Genomic DNA, 19,749 nt, shown 5'->3' on the forward strand with positions numbered 1-19,749 from the left:
CCAGTCAAACCGACCGGTTACCAGTCAAACCGACCGCTAAGCCGGTCCGAACCGATTGCACGGCGATTTTTGAATTCAAATTTGAATTTGACCGGTTCCGACCGGTTTCCGGCCAAACCGGACCGGTATACTGGAACTGAACTCTACCGGTTTGGCCGGACTGGTCGGTAAGTAAAACCCTGGGCAGGGGTGGGGTGGGGTGGTCATCTTCCTCCGTGCCGAGCCGAGCGTGGTCTCTCGCGTGTAGGAATGAAAATGGATGGAAATAGGCGGAAAAACCTCTCAGCCATTTCCGTTTCCGTTTTTTTATTACGAAAAACGAGAGCGGGAGCAAAATAGCCGGGTACGGGAGCGGAAACGGAATATAACGGTTATGAAAACGGACGGAAACCGGAAAATCTACCGGAATACATTATAATTTAATCACCACTCATTTTACATGAATATAACACAAGACACTTCTTTACACAATCTATTTTTCAAAAATATAATCAATATTTCTTGTTTCCTACAATTAAAGCGTAAAATATATGTATTGATGTTGAGAAACATGAGAGGAAATATGGTGTGCCTATTTATTTTTTTTTCCGGATTTTATAAATACGAGAAAAATATAGGATTATCTCGACTAAAAACGGAATTCCGCAAATATGGACAAGATACACTAAAAACGGGATTCCGCAAATACGGACAAGATACACTCTCTCCCGTTTTCCATCTCATTTCCATATTTTTTTCGTAAATACGAAAACGAACAAAATAAATATAGAAATACGAGCGGAACGAGACGATTTTTCCATCCGTTTTCATCCTTACTCGCGTCGCGTCACTTTCCTCAATTTCTTCTCCCCCCGCCCGCGGCCCGCCTCGATTCCTCCTCCTCCTGCAGCTGCTGCTTGCCGTAGAGCAACCGGCGATCCTTGGTCGCCCAACAGATCGATCCAAAGCCGCAGGCCATGGACGGCGCCGCCAACTGGCGCCCCACGCAGGGGGCCGACCCTGCCGCCGTCGCCGCCGCCGCCGGTGGCGTCGACCCTAACGCCGCCGCTCCCGCCGGAGGCGACTGGCGCACCCAGCTCCAGCCCGAGGCGCGAAGCAGGATTGTCAATAAGATGTACGTTCCCTTCCCTTCCCCCTCACTGACGTGACGGGATGCAATTTCAATTCCTTTGCGTTCGATTCGATCCGTCCACACCTGCCTCCCTCCCTCCCTCTTTGCGTTCGATTCACCTGCCTACCTCCCTCTCCACTTTGATATGCCTACTATGTTAGGATAGGGTTTGCCGATCCATCTGTGCGCATGGCCCTAATGCTTCGTCTGCCTATTTCTACATATAATCTCATCGCAGATCGCTCACTAGTCATTCCTTGCCATCCAGTCCATCATCCTATCTAGATTACACAATTTCTGCCTAATTTAATTATCAAATTCGAAGAGCAGAAACTACTTGTGTGCTTGCTGCAGGATACAAAAAAAATTATAACTAGAAGGTCATGTCTCGACCATAAACACACACAGCGAAAGTGCTAACTTAGCCCACGAGCAACACGGGGTCGTCGCGGTTGGACATTTGGCTGATTTTTGTTTCAACCAACAAATTAGTTATTCCCATTAGAACGCCAGCCAGATATCCTAGGTAGACACTTGATGATGTAGCATTTATTGTCTCTGCTTAAGCATCAATATACCAGCCTTTGTGCTGTATACCCTTAGCTGGGTAACAAAGATATGGAAATATTTATACTTATGTTTCTTTACATCTGGAGGACTTGGATTCTGCTGATGTACTGGGAGAATTGATCGCCTGCACACGGTTTCAGCTCATGTTTTCCCCCTCGACCATGGGAGGAGACATTCCCACTCATTTCATTCTTTTTAGGTTGGCTTGTACACAACAATAACTCATGATTGTGATGAAAAATAATTAAAAAAAATTATTTATTATTTCATGGTGCTTGCTGCTTGAAGGCCGAACTTGGTGCAGCGTCTCTATATGGCTGCCACTAAATTTGTCCGTTTTACCCTAGCTGCTTTTGTTCAACCATATGTCTGTGCTTTAGCTGTCCACAAATTCCATGCCACTAGTCTCGAGCTTCTGGCTCACTGTTTTTTCCCTGATAAGAGGCTTGCTGTTTGTTTGGACTTATTAAATGGTAGTTGGACACATTTTTCTTAGTATATCTCTCAATATATCTCATCTTTCATTATTTGTGTAGAATGGAGACTCTGAAGAAGCATCTGCCAGTATCAGTGCCTGAGGGGCTTAGTGAGCTTCAAAAAATTGCTGTGCGTTTTGAAGAGAAAATCTATACTGCAGCCACCAACCAGGTATTTTAACCTAAATCTACCTTCTGCATGCAGAATTAGAACTTTTAGTTATGGGGTGGGATCAATGATATCTATGAACAATCTCAAAACCTTTTAGGTCAATTTTTAGGTTCTTGTAGCATCTTTTTACCATCCTAACATAAACTATGGAGCAATGCATATATACTATGTACTGATACCAGGCCTTCTGGTACCAAAATATTATGGGTCTATGCACCTAGTACTTATTAATTGTATTAATGCAAAGCTACATCTTATTTACTTTCCTTTTGTATCACTCAGTCTGATTATCTGCGGAAGATTTCTCTGAAAATGCTGTCTATGGAGAGTCAGACAAAGACACAACAGAACCCTGGAAATGCTCAAGTGATTCCAAATCAAACCCCCCCAGGTCCAGGTACCATGCACCAATGTACAACAGACACCCTTTTGTGATATTGATGTATTTGCTTCTTAGAAACTTGATCACAATCAAGATATTTTTGCAGTAAATTCTTTTTTCTAAGAAAAGAGAGAAAGGAAAGAGGTCCCAAGTTGAGTCTTGAAAAATACCATAGTTTTAAAAATACCATGGTTTTTAAAAACTAGAAGGTTTGTTGCATCCTAACACCCAGTAGCTCTCCGAAACCAATGTATTTTGCAAAACCGTTGTATTTTTCCAATACTTCGAAAATATTTTGCATCCAAACAGGCATTAGATGCTAATTGTTACTTAACGTAAAGTGATGCATATGCGTTCTGAATGATTATACCATGGTAATTTTCTTTTGAGATACAAATCAGTTCCTAATTGTTTTCAGTATGCTTTCCTTGAGTTCTTTTGTTTTTATCTGTAATATGTTGCAATGAGTTCTTCTGTGTCCCGCAAAATGAAGCTCACTTTCTCAGTTTTTTATCTGTAATATGTTGCATTGAGTTCTTCCGTGTTCTTGTTGCAATTTTAAAGTAAGTGTTCCTTGTCTTAACGATGGCATATTTTCTAAAACAGCGCCTGGCCTTCCTCCACAAGGCAGTAATCCAGCACAGTCATCAGCTATCCCATTGATGTCTCAGCAACAGACACGGCAACCAAATGCTTCTACATCTGTTCAAGGTTCTCTCCCTAGTCTTGGTCAGAGCTTGCCGGGTGTCAGCCAGACATCCACGTTGCAGAACATGTCTGGAATGCCGCAAAACACCATGAACAATGGTTTGGCACAGGGTACTCCACAAGATATGTATGCTGCACAAAGACAAATGGCAGGTAGGCAGCAGCAGCAGCAAGCACAGAATCAGTTAATTTATCAGCAGCAAAAAATGTTGATGAACCAGAAATTGCAGCAGAACTCACTCATGCAACCACACCTTCAGCAGCAGCAATCTTTATTGCAGTCAACACAGCTGCAATCTTCACAGCAGGCCATGATGCAGATGTCATCTGGCCTTCAGCCTGGGCAGTCCACCATTTCACAAACGCAGCCCATGGCTATGCAGTCCGCTACTCAGAGCGGCATTCAACAGAATCCTTTGAACTCAGTACAACAATCTGTGCAGTCATTACTCCAGCAGCCTACACAATCTGTAATGAGACAGCAGCAACATCCACAGTCCTCCATGCATCAGCAGCCTTCTTTGCAGCAAACTCAGCCAACTCAACAGTCCAACATTCCTTTGCAACAACAGCAACCACAATTAATGGGCCAACAGTCAAATTTACAACAAAATCAGTTAATCAGTCAACAGAATGGTGCTGGGCTACCGGTTCAGTCAAATAATCTTTTGAATATACAACAGACGCAGCAGATGTTGAACCAGCAATCAATGCCCTTGCACCAGCCTCAACAATTGTCCCCCCAGGGAAATATGTCAAGTCTGCATCAGCAGCAGCAGCAGCAGCAGCAGCAAAATCAGCAGCAGCAGCAGCAGCTTCTTGGAACTGTGCCAAATGTTTCAAGCATGCAACGAATGCATATGTCAAATAAGGCAATTCAGCAACCAGAGCAGCAACACCATGCTCAGCAGGCATCGATGGGTTTGATGCAACCTCAGTCTCAGCAGAACCAGCTTCAGCAATCTCAACATATGATGTCACAGTTCCAGTCTCAGCCTAATCAACTGCAACAACAATTGGGAATGCAACAGAGACTTCAAACTTCAGCTGGCATGCTTTTGCAACAGAATAACATTGATCAAAAGCAATATATTCAGGCTCCGAGGGGCCTTCAAGAAGTTTCATCCAGTAGTAAGTTCCTCATATACTGTCTTTGCAGTCTTTTACTATTGTACTCCTGTCTTTGCAGTCTTGTACTGTTACTCTACCTTAAAAGTTCCCTGAGTTCTTGTGTAAGACTTTGGGCTTTTTTTTTTCCTTGAAGCTAAGGTTGTGTTATGCTTACCATCATTTGTTGCTGTAGCTCTACAGATATGAACAAAACTTTTGTTGCCCACTTACAGTTTTATCCATCTTAGGGATCTGAGATTTCTTTCTGTTTAACTTTAGTATCTTACGGCAATATTTATTCTATGAGAGCAAGCTTTAAATTGCTAGGAATAAAAAAAAAATTGGGGATGTCAACTATAATGAGGTGCAGTTATATACTGTAAGTCCACAGCTTGTTATTTTGACTAGGTCGATCTTCAGTGTTTTTTTCTTCACCAAATGTGTTCCTCATTTGTGTTTAGTGTTTCTGTAATTGTTACTCTGCAATAATTTTTCTTGTATTCTAATCTTTAATTCAAAGTTGTGACTTCTTCTCCAGTATTAAGCATGCAAATTTCCGCACTGTTTGCATCTGGTTCCTTTTTTTTTGTGATTGGTTCCATTTTGTTTTAGGTTGCTACTTGATTGCTTGTTCATTGGTGTCTTCATTGTTTTAACAATCTTGCTTTCTATGCAGCTTCTGTGGATTCCACTGCTCAAACTGGTCATCCAGGTGCAGGTGATTTGCAAGAGGAGATATATCAAATGGTAAAGCATGTTACAATCCATTAGCATTGTCAAGCTTTTACTTGCAGCTTTCTAATGTTTGTTGAAGAAGAGTGCCAAGAATAGGTAGATCTGTGACTGTGATTCAACTGATTGAGATTGACCTATAAGATGTAATAACTGACATCGTTGAATATATGTTAGGATTTTTGCTTCCTGCCTGGTCCTAAATTCATTATGCTGCTTTTCTTTTGGTATCAATATTTCCTTGATCATTAATTTCGACCTGCACATATTTAGAAAACGCATTATTTGCGAACAGGTGCCGAACCGGACTGGTTAGGTGGCCTCAGTAGCACTCCTCAGATCTTGAGTTCAACTCCTGTGGGAGCGGATTTCAGGCTGAGGTTAAAAAAAAAATCCCCTCGCTTGCCTACATGCCAAAGCATATGGAAAGTGTTCCTGGCCCGCCGGCCCGCTCTCACACGGGCAACGGTACAGGTTACGGCACCCCTGGGGCAAGGGTTCGGGGGTTTTCTCGACTTGCGTGAGAGGTCTTCTCTTAGCAAATGCCCTGGGGCTGTCATACCCCCCGCAGGTCGAGTTTAGAAAACACATTATTCCTTCTATTGATGCCGCAGTTTCTTTTCTATTTTTTTGTGTGCCAGCCATGATTGTAACTTAATGGAATGCCTTGGCAACCACTTTATCGTTTGTTTGTTTATTTGTGCACAGATTAAGAACTTAAAAGACCAGTACTTTGCAGAACTCAATGATTTGTACAATAAAATATCTATGAAGATACAACATGTTGATAACCACATGCCAGCTCAAAAGTCTTCAGACCAGTATGAAAAGATGAAGAACTTCAAAGCATTGTTGGAGCGCACATTGCACTTCCTGCAACTTAACAAGAGCAGCATTCAGCCAGGTTTTAGAGAAAAAATCCCAATATACGAGAAGCAAATTGTCAATATCCTAAATTTTCAAAGAAGGAAGCCTGTGCAGGCAACAGGACAACAACAGTTTCAGCAATCTGTTGGGCAAGCTCCTAGCTCTAACATTTCACAGCAACAACAGGCTTCAGGTTTGCAGCAGCATGATAGTCATACTAATCAGATGCCTCAAGCAAGTTTGCCTAGCATTAGCACAGGAGTACAGTCCTCTGGTGCACCTGGCATCCAGCATGTATCTGCGCCTCAAGCAACAAACTTTGGTGTTCCAACAACACAGCAAAATGTCACAAATGCACTGCAGGCTGGCTCTAATTTGGAGAGTGCCCAAGGAAATAATTTTAATCATGTTCAGCATGGTTCAATGGGTTCTACATTGCAACAGGGAAGCACTGGTCCCATGCAGGGTGCAATGAATGCACAGCAGCAGTCCAGTAGTAATTTGTTATCCATCAATGCGATGAGTACAATGCAACCTAATACCAATTCCATGCAACAAAACGCAGGCTCATTGCAGCAGCTAAAGCAGCAACAACAGGAGCATCAGATTATGCAAAGTCAGCAAATAAAGCGTCAGCAGATTATACAACACTTACAGCACCAAAAGCAAATACACCAATCACAGCTACCAATGCAGCAACAATTACAGAAACAACAGCAGCAAGGGCAGATGCAGGTCCCACAGCTTTATTCTGGAAATGATATGAACGAGCTAAAGGTTAGGCAAGGACCTGCAATGAAATCTGGAATGTACCTGGGTCAACGCAACTATTATCAGCAGATGAAACCGGGTGGTGCCTTTCCAATTTCTTCTCCACAAAACCTCCAAGCATCATCCCCACAAATTTCACACCATTCTCCTCAGGTTGATCAGCACAATCTGTTGCAGTCTCAACTCAAGACTGGAACACCACTGCATTCAGCTAACTCACCATTTGTTCCATCTCCATCCCCACCTGTTGCCCCATCTCCTATACCAGTGGATTCAGATAAACCACTCTCCAACTTATCATCACTTACTAGTACTGGGCAGGCTGGACATCAGCAAACTTCCCTTCCACCTCAAACACAATCAATAGCCGTTAACACACCAGGCATATCTGCGTCACCCTTGCTAGCAGAATTCACAAGTGCCGATGGAAGTCAGGCTAATGTACCTACTCAAGTTCCAACCAAATCAAACGCAGCAGAAAGGCCCCTCGACCGCTTGCTTAAAGCAGTCAGTATCTCTCCAGCTTCCTATTTACTTTCTTTTGACAATTGTTTGGTCATACTTTTCTGAATGTGCTGTTGAATGCATATTATGCTTATAAATATCTAGAACATTCTAGCACAAAGAAAATGAGGCTTCAAATTTTGGCTATAGAAGTTTCGAATATGCCTTTTCCCAGCAACCCATCTGTACCATGCTAGCTCTTCAAAATATGAAAATTACCCTAGTCAAATTTTGTTGTACTTTTGGCTCTTGATACTTGTTGCATATCTGAAAGGTGAAAGCATGTGGAGCATAAGGCTTTATAGTTAACACGGTTTCTTATTATACTTTGTAATCTAGGGCTGAAAACCTGTTCTCCTTGTATGGCAATAATAGACATAAGTCATTGACACCCTCTAAAAATTAGTTTTATTTGATGATATATTGGAGTCTGCTAATATTTTCTTCATATGCTTCATGTTGAACTTGGTGTTGCTATGCAGTTGCGAACAACACAGCGCCAATCCCTTACTGCTGCAGTTAGCGATATAGATTCTGTCGTGAGTATGATTGACAGGATCGCTGGATCAGCACCTGGTAATGGTTCTAGAGCTGCCGTGGGTGAAGATCTTGTCGCTATGACAAAATGCCGCTTGCAAGCCAGGAATTTCATAACCCACGACGGGAGTGGTACATCAAAGAAAATGAAGCGGGACACTAGTGCTATGCCTCTTAATGTCTCATCACCTGGAAGCGTCAACGATGGCTTGAAGCAATCATATAGTGTGGAGACTCCTGAGCTGCAATCAACTGCAACCTCACGTGTCAAGTGTCAAAAGGCTGAGGTGTGGTTCTCCCCATATTTTTGTAGATAAGCTATGCAGAGCGCAATAGTCCTTCATTAACTTGCATATTTGTATCTAAAAGGGGAAATGTTGTTTATCTGGTATCTAAAGCGTTGCCTATCTAGTGTTTTGATCCCGTATCATGCGCATCGTTTTGCAGGTGAACCATGCTCTAATGGAGGAGATTCACGAGATAAACCAACAGCTCATAGACACAGAGCTCCATGTCTCCGAGGATGATGCTGAGTCATTCGCAGCTACATCTGAGGGGGCTGAAGGGACAGTCATTAGATGCACGTTCACTGCTGTTGCTGTTAGCCCCAGCTTGAAATCCATGTTTGCTTCGGCACAGATGGTGAGGCAGCCTCGTGTGATTTCTCCTTTTTCTTTTTTGTTCAAGGGTCTGTGCTGGCATTGGTCGCCTCATTCTGTCGTATTTTGAATTTGTGTGGCAGAGCCCGATTCTGCCTTTGAGGTTGCTTGTTCCTGCTAGCTACCCCAAATGCTCCCCGGTGCTCCTAGACAAGTTTCCAGATGAACAGAGGTGCGTTGTGGTGTGGCATCATATATTTTTGTGTATGGAAGGTGGCGATTGATTTTGTATATTGTGGCTGCAGCAGGAACTCAGACGACCTCTCTACAAAGGCCAAGTCAAAGTTCGGCATATTGCTCCGCGGTCTAGCAGAGCCCATGTCACTGCGAGAAATCGCAAGGACATGGGATGCCTGCGCCCGCAAAGTGATCTCCGAGTACGCCCAGCAGACTGGTGGAGGCAGTTTCAGCTCGAGCTACGGTTGCTGGGAAAGCTGCGTAGGCGCTTGATGACACCGGCGGGCCTTGGCGACCGAGTACGTTTTATTTATCATGATTATCATAAGTATTTGTGTTGAGAAAGAAAAAAAGAGAAGGGTTGTCTGCCTGTTGTATACCTCCTTGATATCCTTGTGGTATTTTCAGTCTCACACCCAGATATGAATATGATTGTGTACAGGACAGGATAGGACAGTGTATGAAGCGAGCAGTGCACGGTGCTTTTGCCTAGTCAGGCAGCAGCAGCAGTATCATGCGTGTGCCTTGCCTCCTTGCAATAGGATACCCATTGTGATAGATGTGACTCATGGTTATCAGCAAACTAAACATGCATGTACTGTGATCCTAATTAAGGTCCTGTTGGGTTGGATGATTCTGATGGAGAGACCTCCTGACCTCAGGATCAATCAGAACATATAAAGTACTATGAGGTGCAGCACATGCTACAATTGAGAGCTACGTGCTGATGGGAATTGTATGCATTCGCGCATAGTTTTCGTTGTTATAATCCGCATTGCTTAATCCTACCAATCTGGTTCCTGTTGGGAGAAAGGAATCTGCTGCTGCTGCATACTATGTTAGGAGGAGCAGAGACCAGATTTCAATGTTGATACATCCATTGCATATCGAGAGAGATCTTTCTTGTCGCCTCCCTCCCCAGCACCCAGGGATGAATCTGTACTGCATATCATGATGACAGAGGGCAAAGAGGCATGATGGCCAAGGAAGGTTTTGGGGGGGGGGGGGGGGGGGGGGGTAAACAGGCATCGATAATGGATTTGCACTGTGTTGAGCAACAGGTGTCGTGCATGTATTGCTTTGGCTTTCGAACAGGAATAGAAGTGAGGCCCTGTTCTGTTTTGTTCCCTGAGCCAGGAAGTATTAGGAAATTTTGGCCATTAATTATGGTATTAAATAAAACTAGTTTACAAAATTAACTCCAGAATTTCTGCGTTAGAAACTCTGAAGAATCTAATGAGATCTTTGACCGCGTAATTAGAAAATGATTACTACAGCATCACTGTAGTAAATTATAAATTAATTACCGTCATTAATTCGTCACGAAAAATTATACTCATTCTTAAAAAAATTACAAATAAACTGCATTTAACACTTTATTCATGCCAGATTTTTTTTTGACTTGTGTGCGCTAGAAAAACGAAACAAAGTGGAAAATACTGTAGTCATGCGAATCCGCTCCGTCCGTCTGCCGTGTTGCCATCCTCCGTCGTATGGTACCTGACTACCTGTGCTGCAGCAGCCTGAGACAGCTATGCTGCTTGTAAGTCACCACTGCTATAGTTTCCAAAAAACTTCCTTCACTACATATCACATCGAATCTTCAGATATGTGCATGAAACATTAAATACAGTTAAAAAATAATTAATTATACAGTTTAATTCATTAGTACAAGATGAATCTTTTAAGTCTAATTAATCTATAATTAGACATTACTGGTTAAGTAATAACAAAATATACTATATTATTAAAATCCAAACTTTTTTACCAGCTAAACACACTCACCTGGCACACACAGCTTTGCCGAAGATGCAAGAGTGGAGTAGCACTGCAGCAGTCTGTGCAGCTGGAGCTCAGGGTGTGATCAAGCTTTTGAGAGAAAGAAGGAAGAGTGTGCAAATAGGAATCCCTTTGTGCAGTCTGTCAGCCCACTACTCGTCTGCCGGCGTCGCATCGCATCGCATCTCCAAAACGACGATACTCCAGGTGTAGAGTACTCATAGCTTGCTTGAAAGTGGTAGCTTGATAAGCAAATGGGAATCGTTGCTTCCCGTACTAGCGTCAAATTAATTAATGAACTTTTATCTCGTCTAGTTTAGTTTACTTCGTTGCGCAACCCAATCTCTGTGATTATACATCCAGAGTTACTACATTTATAAGTAGTAGTAGTAATTAATTTGCAAGCTCTGATAGATTGCAGGTGTCGCTCGCTCTGATTCCAAGCCCTGATGAGAGTGAATGAGCTGAAGCTGGGATGCTAGGCGGCTAGGCGGTGTTGGGCGTGCCGGCGTCGCTCCTGCTCTCCGCCGGGCTGTAGAGCGCCGAGCGTGTCTGCAGGGTCCTGCTGGGCCGGCTGTCCTCCAGCTGCCGCACCACCTCCGCCATGGTCGGCCGCGCCGCCGCCACCGGCGCGCAGCAGCCCATGGCCAGCTTCAGCGCCTGCAGCAGCCCCTCCTCCGCGGGGGCGGGGCTCGTGCGCAGCCCCTTGAGCAGCTCCGCGTCCAGCACCTCCTCCAGCGCCGTCTCCTCCAGCACCGCCACCTTCACCGCCGCCGGCAGGTCCGCCGCCGGCTTCCTTCCCATAAGCAGCTCCAGCAGCAGTATCCCGAAGGCGTACACGTCCGTGCGTGCGCCGCACCTCCTCATGGAGTGCAGCTCCGGCGCCTTGTAGCCGTCCGCCTTGGCCGCCGCCAGCACCGCCTCCGCCGCCGCCGGCACCAGCAGCCGGTCAACCGCGTGCTCCGCCAGACGCGCCACGAAGAGGTCGTCGACGAGCACGTTGGAGGAGCGCACGTTGCCGTGCGCCTCGCCCTGGGCGGCGTGCAGGTACGCCAGCGCGCGCGCGGCGCCCAGCGCGACCTTGTGGCGGCGCGGCCACGTGAGCGGCGGACCGCCGGCGTCGCGCTCGTGCAGGAAGCCGTGCAGCGTGCGGGTGCGCGGGAAGTAGTCGTAGATCAGCAGCTTCTCGCCGCGCCGGCCGTGGTAGAAGGCCCTGAGCGGCACGAGGTTGGGGTGGCGCGCGCGGGCGATGCGGCGCACGACGGGCGCGCAGGAGGCGGCGTCCTTGCAGCAGCCCTCCCGGAGCAGGCGCAGCTCGATGGTGCCGCCGCCGCCGGCGAGCTTGGCCTTGTACACGGTGCAGTGGGCGGCCTTGTCGACCACCTGGCCGGTGGCGTTGAGCACCTCGTCCAGCGTGAGGTGCTCGCCGCCCTCGAAGACGAGCAGCCTGCCATCGTCGTCGGCGGCGGCGTCATGGTCATCATCCCCTCCTTGCGCGTTGGCATCATTATCTCGCCGCCGCCTCGAGGTCCACCTCCCCTGGGCCCAACCGATGGAGACGGAGGCGAGGACGACGGCAGCGGCCATGAGGCCGATGACCATGGCGGCGACGCCGCGGGAGCTGAGGCCGGAGGAGGACACGCACTGGGTGCGCAGCGGCGGGCCGCACAGCGAAGGGTGGTTGCCCAGGAAGGCGGCCTCCGTGAAGCGGGCCAAGGTCGGTGGCAGCTGGCCGGAGAAGTTGTTGCTGGAGAGGTTGAGGTCCTGGAGGCGGTCCATCCCGGCGAGGGCCTCCGGGATGGGCCCCTGGAAACGGTTGTCGGCGAGGTCGAGGCGGCGGAGGCCGCGGAAGGCGGTGAGGAAGGAGGGGAACCCGCCGGAGAAGCGGTTGGCGCCGAGGTCGAGGACGCGGAGGCTGTCGCAGGTGGTGTTGGGGCCGGCGGGCGGCGGGACGGCCCCCGCGAGAGCGTTCCCGTGGAGGCGGAGGTCGGCGAGGCGGTCGCAGAGATTCCAGAGGGAGGTGGGGAGTGGGCCGGAGAGGCGGTTGGACGAGAGGTCGAGCGCGTCGAGCGCGGGCGCGTTGCCGAGGTCGAGCGGGACGGGGCCGGTGAGTTGGTTGGCGGCGAGGTAGATGGAGGCGAGGGCGGAGAAGGCTCCGAGGTCGGGCGGGAGGGTGCCGGCGAGGGCGGCGGCGGGGAGGCGGATGGAGAGGAGGAGGAGGGCGGGGTCGCGGGCGAGGGAGAGATTGGCGCGCGCGGCGGCAGTGTCGCAGCGGAGCGGGCGGGCGTCGGGCCAGGCCCAGCGGAGGCCGCGCCAGAGGCAGAGCGGGGTGGAGGCGTTCCAGGTGGCGAGCTGGGCGTTGGGGTTGGGGCCCTGCCCCTGGAGCGCGGGCCTGACCTTGGCGAGGAGGAGCGCGGCGTCGGAGGAGGCGGCGGCGGTGGCGAGCGGCAGGCAGAGGAGGAGGAGGAGGAGGAGGCCCCACGGATGCAGCATCATGGGGCGGAGGGGAGCTGCGTGGAGTGGAAGAGGAGGGAGAGCGCTGGCTGGCGGTTGCATTGCATTGCAATGGGGAAGGCAAGGCATTGCAGTTACGAGTACTCCAACTCCCTAGGGAGGGAGGGAGGGTCCCCCCACCCCATCTGCCGCGCAGCTGCTGCCATTGTCTGTCACGCACAGCACGAAACAGCAAGCAAGGTTGTGTTCACCTTCCCAAACTCCTCCAAACTTTTCATCACATCGAAATATTAAATATAGCAAATGACTCATATATAAAATATTAAATGTAAGTAAATAAAAAAACTAATTACATAATTTTGATGTACGTTTCAAGACAAATCTTTTAAGTATAGTTAACCTATAATAAAACAATATTTACCACAACAATAAAAAACAAATGAAAAGTGATAGAGTGCTCGATATAATCTTTTCCACTAGATTTTCGCGCATCTAAACACACCCCATCACAGGTGTGAAACGAAACGCAGCAATGGATGGTTTTGTCAGCAACAGCAACTCGCGGTCGTACCGCCTGCCCCCCTTTGCCGCGGGATTTCGAAATGGGAGGGAGGGCCCAATTCTCAATTGATTGATGGCTGATGGGAGCAGCAGCAGAGTAGGGAGCTCGTGAACAGGGCAGTCTGAGTGTAAAGATTATAGGAGTGTCATAGTTATTAAATACTATAACACATCAGTAAAATTACTGATTTGTCAACAGAGTTAAGAGGGGAGAGATGACCTGCATCATCACCATAACCCTCTCATGGCACGGTTGTCAAAGCCATGACACGGAGATGACACTCCCACTGATAATGGTCTTTGTTGAGTTATAATATATTTGATCATGTAACTATTGCACTATTTTAATACTGTAAGGTGTCTATGAACTGTGACATGATACTGTGCCATAATACTGTGCACTGAGAGTAACCATGTCATTCCAGTGTCAAACTTACGTGGTACTCTTGATAACCGTACGATGACATTTTCCATTGAGACTTCGAAAATGAAGGACGGCTCTAGTGTAGCAGTACTCGTAATATAACGAATGATCGGAAATGAATGTAGTAGTAAGAGACGAGTAGTAAGGCCTTGTTTGGTTTCAAATTTTTTTCATAAGTCTCTATCATATTAAAAGAAATCTTATTATTTTATAGTATTAAATAAAATCTGTTTATAAATGTTTTTTGACAGCTAAGTGCTTTTTCGCGAGACGAATCTAATGAGCATAATTAATTCATAATTTGCTTCAGTGATGCTATAGTAATCATCCGCTAATCATAGATTAAGATATCTCATTAGATTCGTCTCGTAATTTAGCCCCAGGGTTCTGCAGTTAGTTTTATATTTAATATTTATTTAATATTTCTAAATACTAAAAAATCCCTGAGACCTTAAAAAAATCTCTATTCCAAAACACCCTCTAAAATAAAATAAAGAAAACGAATGCAGTAATCTCCGTGCCACAGGACGCGTATCTTGCTTGCACCTCCATCGTGTACAGTAACTACTCCTCCGTAGTTCAGTATCTTGGTCAACAAGACAAGACAAGACAAGAGGAAATTGGCCATCGCCTTGGAATTAGGGCATCAAACCTTACAATTTACTTGTCCATTAGTCGGTCCTCCTTGCTTGCTTGCTTCTTTCTGCAGTGCGCTACTACTTACTTGTCCAACGCAACAAGACATCGTTGCCAGCATAGGAAATGGCTTTTCTGATGCAGCATATGCATCGCAATCTGCATTGCATGCCTCCTTGTCTGTCTCTTGTCCTAAACTGGGCTCACTGCTTGATGATGTTGTTACTGCTGACTGTTGTGCCTTAGTAGGAGTATTACGTTACATCATCATCATCGTCATCACAATCATCATTATTAAAGTACTACAGTACTAGTACTTGGCAAAGCAAAGCATAGTTTCCAGATGCTATCATTAAAGTAAAAGTATGGCCTTTTTTTCTCTCACCAAAGTCAGTAACGATTTTCTTTGATGAGACTTCGTTCGTCCGTCCGTCCGTCCGTAGGAATGGGGGGACTCTCTCTCTTTTTTTGAATTGAAATGAAAAGAAAAAAAAATCCGCCATTTCCATTCCCCGTTACCGGGCTTCGGGCTGGGCTGCTCCCTCTTGGGCCGACTCTTCCTTCCTGGGTGGGTGGGCTTCTTTTTCCTTGGTCCTCCCCCTTCCTTTTCCGTCTCCTCTTCCTCTCTGTCCGGAGACAGAGACAGAGAGAGAGAGACATCGAAGTCCGTCGCCGGCTAGGGTTTCGTCCGATCCGACTCAGAGTCAGAGTCAGAGCCGGCGCGGCGCGGCGCGGCGATGAACAACTCCGCCTCGCCGGCGGTGGACTGGGGGGACGATTCCGCGGGGGAGATGGACTCCGAGGACACCGCGGCCGCCGCCTCCATGGGCATGGTCGGCATCGCCAGCATGATGGAGGTCGACGCCGACGACCGCCACCCACCGTCTACCGCCCCATCCCTCCCCATCGATGCCGACTTCTTCAACGCCTTCCCAGACGACTTCGACGACCAAGACCTCGACTGACCGGCCGACCGACCAATTAGGCCAGGTCGCCAGACACAGCTGAGCCGCCGGTGCAGGTCAGGTATCCCTCCCCTCCTCCTCCGTGTCCTTTTAATTTGCCAGTTCAAGGCCCCTCCAAGATCTAGGTAGCCAGCCCACCATTGTGTATCGAATTTGTGTGGCCAACACGCACAACCGGACCACCACCTATATCATCCCAAATGTTCAGCGGCATAGTCTTGTGTTCATAACTCTACTATTATTATACTGCGTGCCTATATACCCCACTATTATACTGCCTGCTGGTAAAATAACATGTACCCTGTGCAATTTTTGCATATAATTAGAGTATCGTCCATTCATAACAGGGATTCTGTGCCTATGTGTGTTATGATTTTTCTTCATAATGGGCTGCTTGTTTTACTGGATGAACATGAACCCATCATCCATAAATAAATAGGCCGCATCTCATATAGTCCCGCAATTTGGTAAGGCTTTTGTTTTGCCTCCAAACCATTTGCTTTATTTATGATGAAAACCAGACCATAATCCACCAATTCTAAGCTCTAGCAATATTGCGCACTACTTGTATAGTTGTATAGCATCCTGATTCCATCCATGGATAATGTTACCTTCATGCTCATTGGAATTTGGAACCCGCTTCCTCTACATTTTTATTTCCCTTGAAACCCTTTTTCTACGCATAACCTGTCTAACCACTGCTGCTGTTTTTGTGTTTTGTCGTACAATCAACTTACATCCATGTTCATTTTATCCATTCTCAGTGCAGCGGCGCAGTTGTAGATGAACCTACCACACCTACATATAACATATGGACATGCCGTCTCGCTGCCAAGGAACCACAAGTCAACGATCACCTTCTGCTGCATAGTGTTGTATTGTCAGCTATGTTTTTGTACCATTCGAATTTTCGATACCTGCCCTGGTTACTGCCAGCCGTATGTACAAGAATAAGAATATGTTCTGTTGTGTAGTACACAAGTTAATGCAAATGTTCTTGTTGGGTGGATCATTTGCACGAACGGGTGGATCCTGCTTTTGATATAGTGAATACAAATCTGAACATTTGCATTATATTGATGGAATGACTTTAGGAGGAGTTGATGACAAAGAGATTTGGGCCTGCAATTGTTCAATCTTGTAGCTCCTGCCTTGATTATCTATTATCTATCTTTACCTACAGTATACCTGAAGGATTTACCTGTAATGAGACGAGAGTGTGGATGTGGATGTTATTAGTAGAGTAGTAGGCAATGCAGAATGAATGAATGACGTCGATGAATACTAAGTATTTTTGCACTTGTTTTGCTGCTGGGCTCCGGAAGGCCCATTTGGCCCAATGGGCTAGACAAAGGAAGGAATAAAACCTTTGCTTGCTGCTTGCTTGGCCCGCCCGTCGCCCTCTTCTTTCTTCCTCCCTGCATCTTCCTTCGTCTGTTCTGCTGCCAGACGAAAACCCTAGCCGCCGCCGCCGCCGCCGCAGATCATCTTGAGATGGGTGGCAAGTGCCCGCACCGCAAGGTCAAGAAGCGCCGCCTCTCTCACAAGACGGCGCGTCGTGGCAAGTTCCTCCTCAAGGCCGACGATGCCGTCTACGAGGAGCTCGTCAAGCTGGCCGACCAGGGGAAGGATGCCCAAGCCAAGGAGCTCCCCGTAGACGAGGACCTTCCCGGCATGGGACAGTTCTACTGCCTCCACTGCGAGTATGCTCTCCCCCCTTCAGCCGATCTACCGTCTGCTCTTCCCACTCGTAGCTATTTGTGATGAATCCTCTCGACTTGTTATATCGACTCAAAAAGTAGGGCGATTTCAGTTTGCTAGGGTTCCTTTGATGAAATTAGTTTTATGTGTGCAATTATATGCTGCTGCTGATTTCCACCCAGACTAGAAGCTCCCCTTTTTTTTGTTAATAATGTAGGCGAAATAAAACAGCGACTTTGAGTTCAGTATAGACTAAATTTAGATAGATTAGCGACTGTTGCAAGGAATTTAATAAGTTTGATTATTGGTGTCACTATGCTTGTGATAAACTGCAGTTCTCTTGCAAAAGTGCTATCATATAACACTTGTTATTTTTGGCTGCAGTCGTTACTTTGCAAGCGAGAGCGTGAAGGATGAGCACTACCGGTCAAAGCGCCACAAGAAAAGGTGATTCATCCCCCTTGTTCTAAGTCTACTTTGTAATTTTGTAACTATTACTCAGAGAGTAAGAATGAAAAATCTGGATTGAACACACGCTAGCCTTTCAGAGGCTACCCAGTTGAACGAAAACATTTGATTTATGCTTCCAGTGTGATGGACAAAATTGTGATTTGAGCTTGTTAGATGTGCCCTATTGCATGATTATTCTGAGCGGAAGTAAAAGCAGGCTGCGAATTTATAAGATGTCCAAGGACCACATAGTTTGTATAGCTTGACAGAGCAATGCAATCAATCAGTTAGAACACTGTAATACAACAAGCTGCATGTAACCAGTTATTTAGAGCTGAATAAGTTGAAGACTTGAACGACCTTTCTGTTTGTCGGTGTGCATATCACGGACTGTAACTAAATAAGTCTTGGGGTCCTATGATAGTGACCTAAGATTGAAAGCAGGTATACTTAGATATTACCAGTCTGATGTTTCCACTGGCTGAACATGTGAAATATCTGATGTAGTAGGAAGGATTCCGTGGTTAGCATAATTTGATGAACTGTGGCGTCTTCTGTATATAATCATGACCTTTGGATGATTGCAGGGTGAAGGTAATGTCAGGACCAGCTCCACACACGCAACTTGACGCGGAACTTGCTGCTGGAATGGGAATGCCTGACAATGGACTGAAGCTCATGTCCATGTGAAGGAACAAGGAACCTCTTGTTAGTACTTGTACCGTGTTTTTCTTGCTGTCATACATCTGAAGCTGCTTTGCTCGGTAGCTAATGGAGTTAGTAGATGGTGTTTAATGTCCAAGACTTGTTCTAAGAGAGGCTTCATCAGGATGAGAGGGTTTTTGGGAGGGTCAGCGGCGGTTAATGCCTGTATCATGAAATCAGTTTCATGATAATGTCTTGTATCGTTTGGCTGCAGATTGTGTGTTGTCTATGAAATAGAAGTTGGCTTTTACAGGCTATTTGGTTTGACGAACTCAAACTTTACAAGGTGTCGAGGTACCCTTAGCACACAGTGTGGTAGGGTTACTAGTTAGGTAACCTTGGTTATTCCATGTGTGTAATGAATGGTGGTACCATGAGTCAGACAGACGCTAGAGGTGGTACCAGGAACAGCAGCACTTGTCAGCTTCCATTCCCTGTGAAGATTTCCTAGATCCATTTGATTCTCTCCGTGACGGGTGTTTTGGCTGCTGTTGCCTCCTTTACCATTGGATGAGATGGGATGTCAGCTTCCATTCCCTGTGATGATTTCCCTTGATCCATTGGCAAGTTTATGCTCATTTCATGTTGGTTGGATTTGAGCTTGCTAATTGCTACTGTTGTGTATGATGTTTGTTGCCCCGCCTCCAATTGGACGGGACCAGAGGAAGAGATGTTGATCACAAACGTGGTGTGGTCCAAATGAAATGATGATGGATATTAGCAGCAGGAGCATGTCCGAGACATGAAAATCTTGCTTTGATCTCAAGCAATGTTCCCCCTATGTGTATCCACTAGAGTAGAAGGATAGCTCCATTCCATTTGGCTGTTGTTTCAGTTCAGATCTGTGCTCCGCAACACCACCAATGCAACTTGCTATTCCCTGAAAGCTACTGCTGGTTGCTGCGCCAATGAAAAAGGTTGCTTGGCTTTCTTTGACACATGGTACGTGGCCCAGAAAATTGTTGGAATGCCGGATGGCTCAGCTCTTGGGAGGATAGGCTGGCTCAGATTTGGCTCTTGGGAGGATGACTGTGAGCCTTCCACTGTACGGAGTAGATTTCATTTCATTCAGAAGGGATGGACCATTCAGTCGTATGCTGCTGGTGTCTGCGTTGCTGTTGGGGCACACAACTCAACTTTGGCTCCAGGACTTTTTTCAGAAGTCCCTATCACATCAAAAGGAATCTTACTATTTTATAGTATTAAATAAAATCTGTTTATAAATGTTTTTTGACAGCTGAGTGCTTTTTCGCGAGACGAATCTAATGAGTCTAATTAATTCATAATTTGCTACAGTG

The 19,749-nt window shown here is 46.5% G+C and overlaps 3 protein-coding genes and 1 long non-coding RNA gene across 11 annotated transcripts; 3 read left to right on the forward strand and 1 right to left on the reverse strand.

The window, feature by feature from the left end:
- The first annotated feature begins 789 nt into the window (after nt 1–789).
- On the forward strand, nt 790–9,486 carry LOC120713132 (mediator of RNA polymerase II transcription subunit 15a-like). Of its 8 annotated transcripts, XM_039999132.1 has the most exons (11): nt 845–1,114; nt 2,218–2,329; nt 2,612–2,741; nt 3,318–4,186; nt 4,223–4,550; nt 5,206–5,276; nt 5,970–7,406; nt 7,886–8,227; nt 8,388–8,582; nt 8,683–8,771; nt 8,845–9,464. In XM_039999132.1, exons 1-11 carry the CDS (start codon nt 957–959, stop codon nt 9,047–9,049), a joined length of 3,936 nt encoding a protein of 1,311 aa, XP_039855066.1. In that variant the 5' UTR covers nt 845–956; the 3' UTR covers nt 9,050–9,464. The 8 variants fall into 8 exon arrangements, with proteins under 8 accessions (XP_039855062.1, XP_039855063.1, XP_039855065.1 ...); XM_039999128.1 differs by having other exon boundaries at nt 790–1,114; nt 2,612–2,726; nt 3,318–4,550; nt 8,845–9,486; XM_039999129.1 differs by having other exon boundaries at nt 790–1,114; nt 2,612–2,726; nt 3,318–4,550; nt 8,848–9,486.
- Nucleotides 9,487–10,802: 1,316 nt separating this feature from the next.
- Nucleotides 10,803–13,173, reverse strand: LOC120713140 (putative kinase-like protein TMKL1). The gene has a single exon (XM_039999147.1). The coding sequence runs from the start codon at nt 13,136–13,138 to the stop codon at nt 11,042–11,044; it is 2,097 nt and encodes a 698-aa protein (XP_039855081.1). The 5' UTR covers nt 13,139–13,173; the 3' UTR covers nt 10,803–11,041.
- A 2,074-nt stretch (nt 13,174–15,247) lies between these two features.
- Nucleotides 15,248–16,706, forward strand: LOC120713142. The gene is made up of 2 exons (XR_005691204.1): nt 15,248–15,651; nt 16,360–16,706. It is a non-coding gene; the product is annotated as an uncharacterized LOC120713142 (long non-coding RNA).
- A 267-nt stretch (nt 16,707–16,973) lies between these two features.
- Nucleotides 16,974–18,919, forward strand: LOC120713141 (zinc finger protein 593 homolog). The gene is made up of 3 exons (XM_039999148.1): nt 16,974–17,298; nt 17,681–17,743; nt 18,334–18,919. Exons 1-3 carry the CDS (start codon nt 17,090–17,092, stop codon nt 18,434–18,436), a joined length of 375 nt encoding a protein of 124 aa, XP_039855082.1. The 5' UTR covers nt 16,974–17,089; the 3' UTR covers nt 18,437–18,919.
- The last annotated feature ends 830 nt before the right edge of the window (nt 18,920–19,749 follow it).

This window comes from Panicum virgatum, chromosome 6K (genome assembly GCF_016808335.1).
Source record: "Panicum virgatum strain AP13 chromosome 6K, P.virgatum_v5, whole genome shotgun sequence".
Classification (NCBI taxonomy): domain Eukaryota; kingdom Viridiplantae; phylum Streptophyta; class Magnoliopsida; order Poales; family Poaceae; genus Panicum; species Panicum virgatum.

Excerpts from the sequence above, each read along its gene's own strand:
- LOC120713132 (XM_039999126.1), top strand. The coding sequence starts at position 957 with ATGGACGGCGCCGCCAACTGGCGCCCCACGCAGGGGGCCGACCCTGCC. Across the intron at positions 2,742-3,317 it reads TCCAGGTACCATGCACCAAT|CGCCTGGCCTTCCTCCACAA; the intron begins GTACAACAGACA and ends TTTCTAAAACAG. Across the intron at positions 8,583-8,682 it reads TGTTTGCTTCGGCACAGATG|AGCCCGATTCTGCCTTTGAG; the intron begins GTGAGGCAGCCT and ends TTTGTGTGGCAG.
- LOC120713140 (XM_039999147.1), bottom strand. The coding sequence starts at position 13,138 with ATGCCTTGCCTTCCCCATTGCAATGCAATGCAACCGCCAGCCAGCGCT.
- LOC120713141 (XM_039999148.1), top strand. The coding sequence starts at position 17,090 with ATGGGTGGCAAGTGCCCGCACCGCAAGGTCAAGAAGCGCCGCCTCTCT. Across the intron at positions 17,299-17,680 it reads TTCTACTGCCTCCACTGCGA|TCGTTACTTTGCAAGCGAGA; the intron begins GTATGCTCTCCC and ends TTTTGGCTGCAG. Across the intron at positions 17,744-18,333 it reads TCAAAGCGCCACAAGAAAAG|GGTGAAGGTAATGTCAGGAC; the intron begins GTGATTCATCCC and ends GGATGATTGCAG.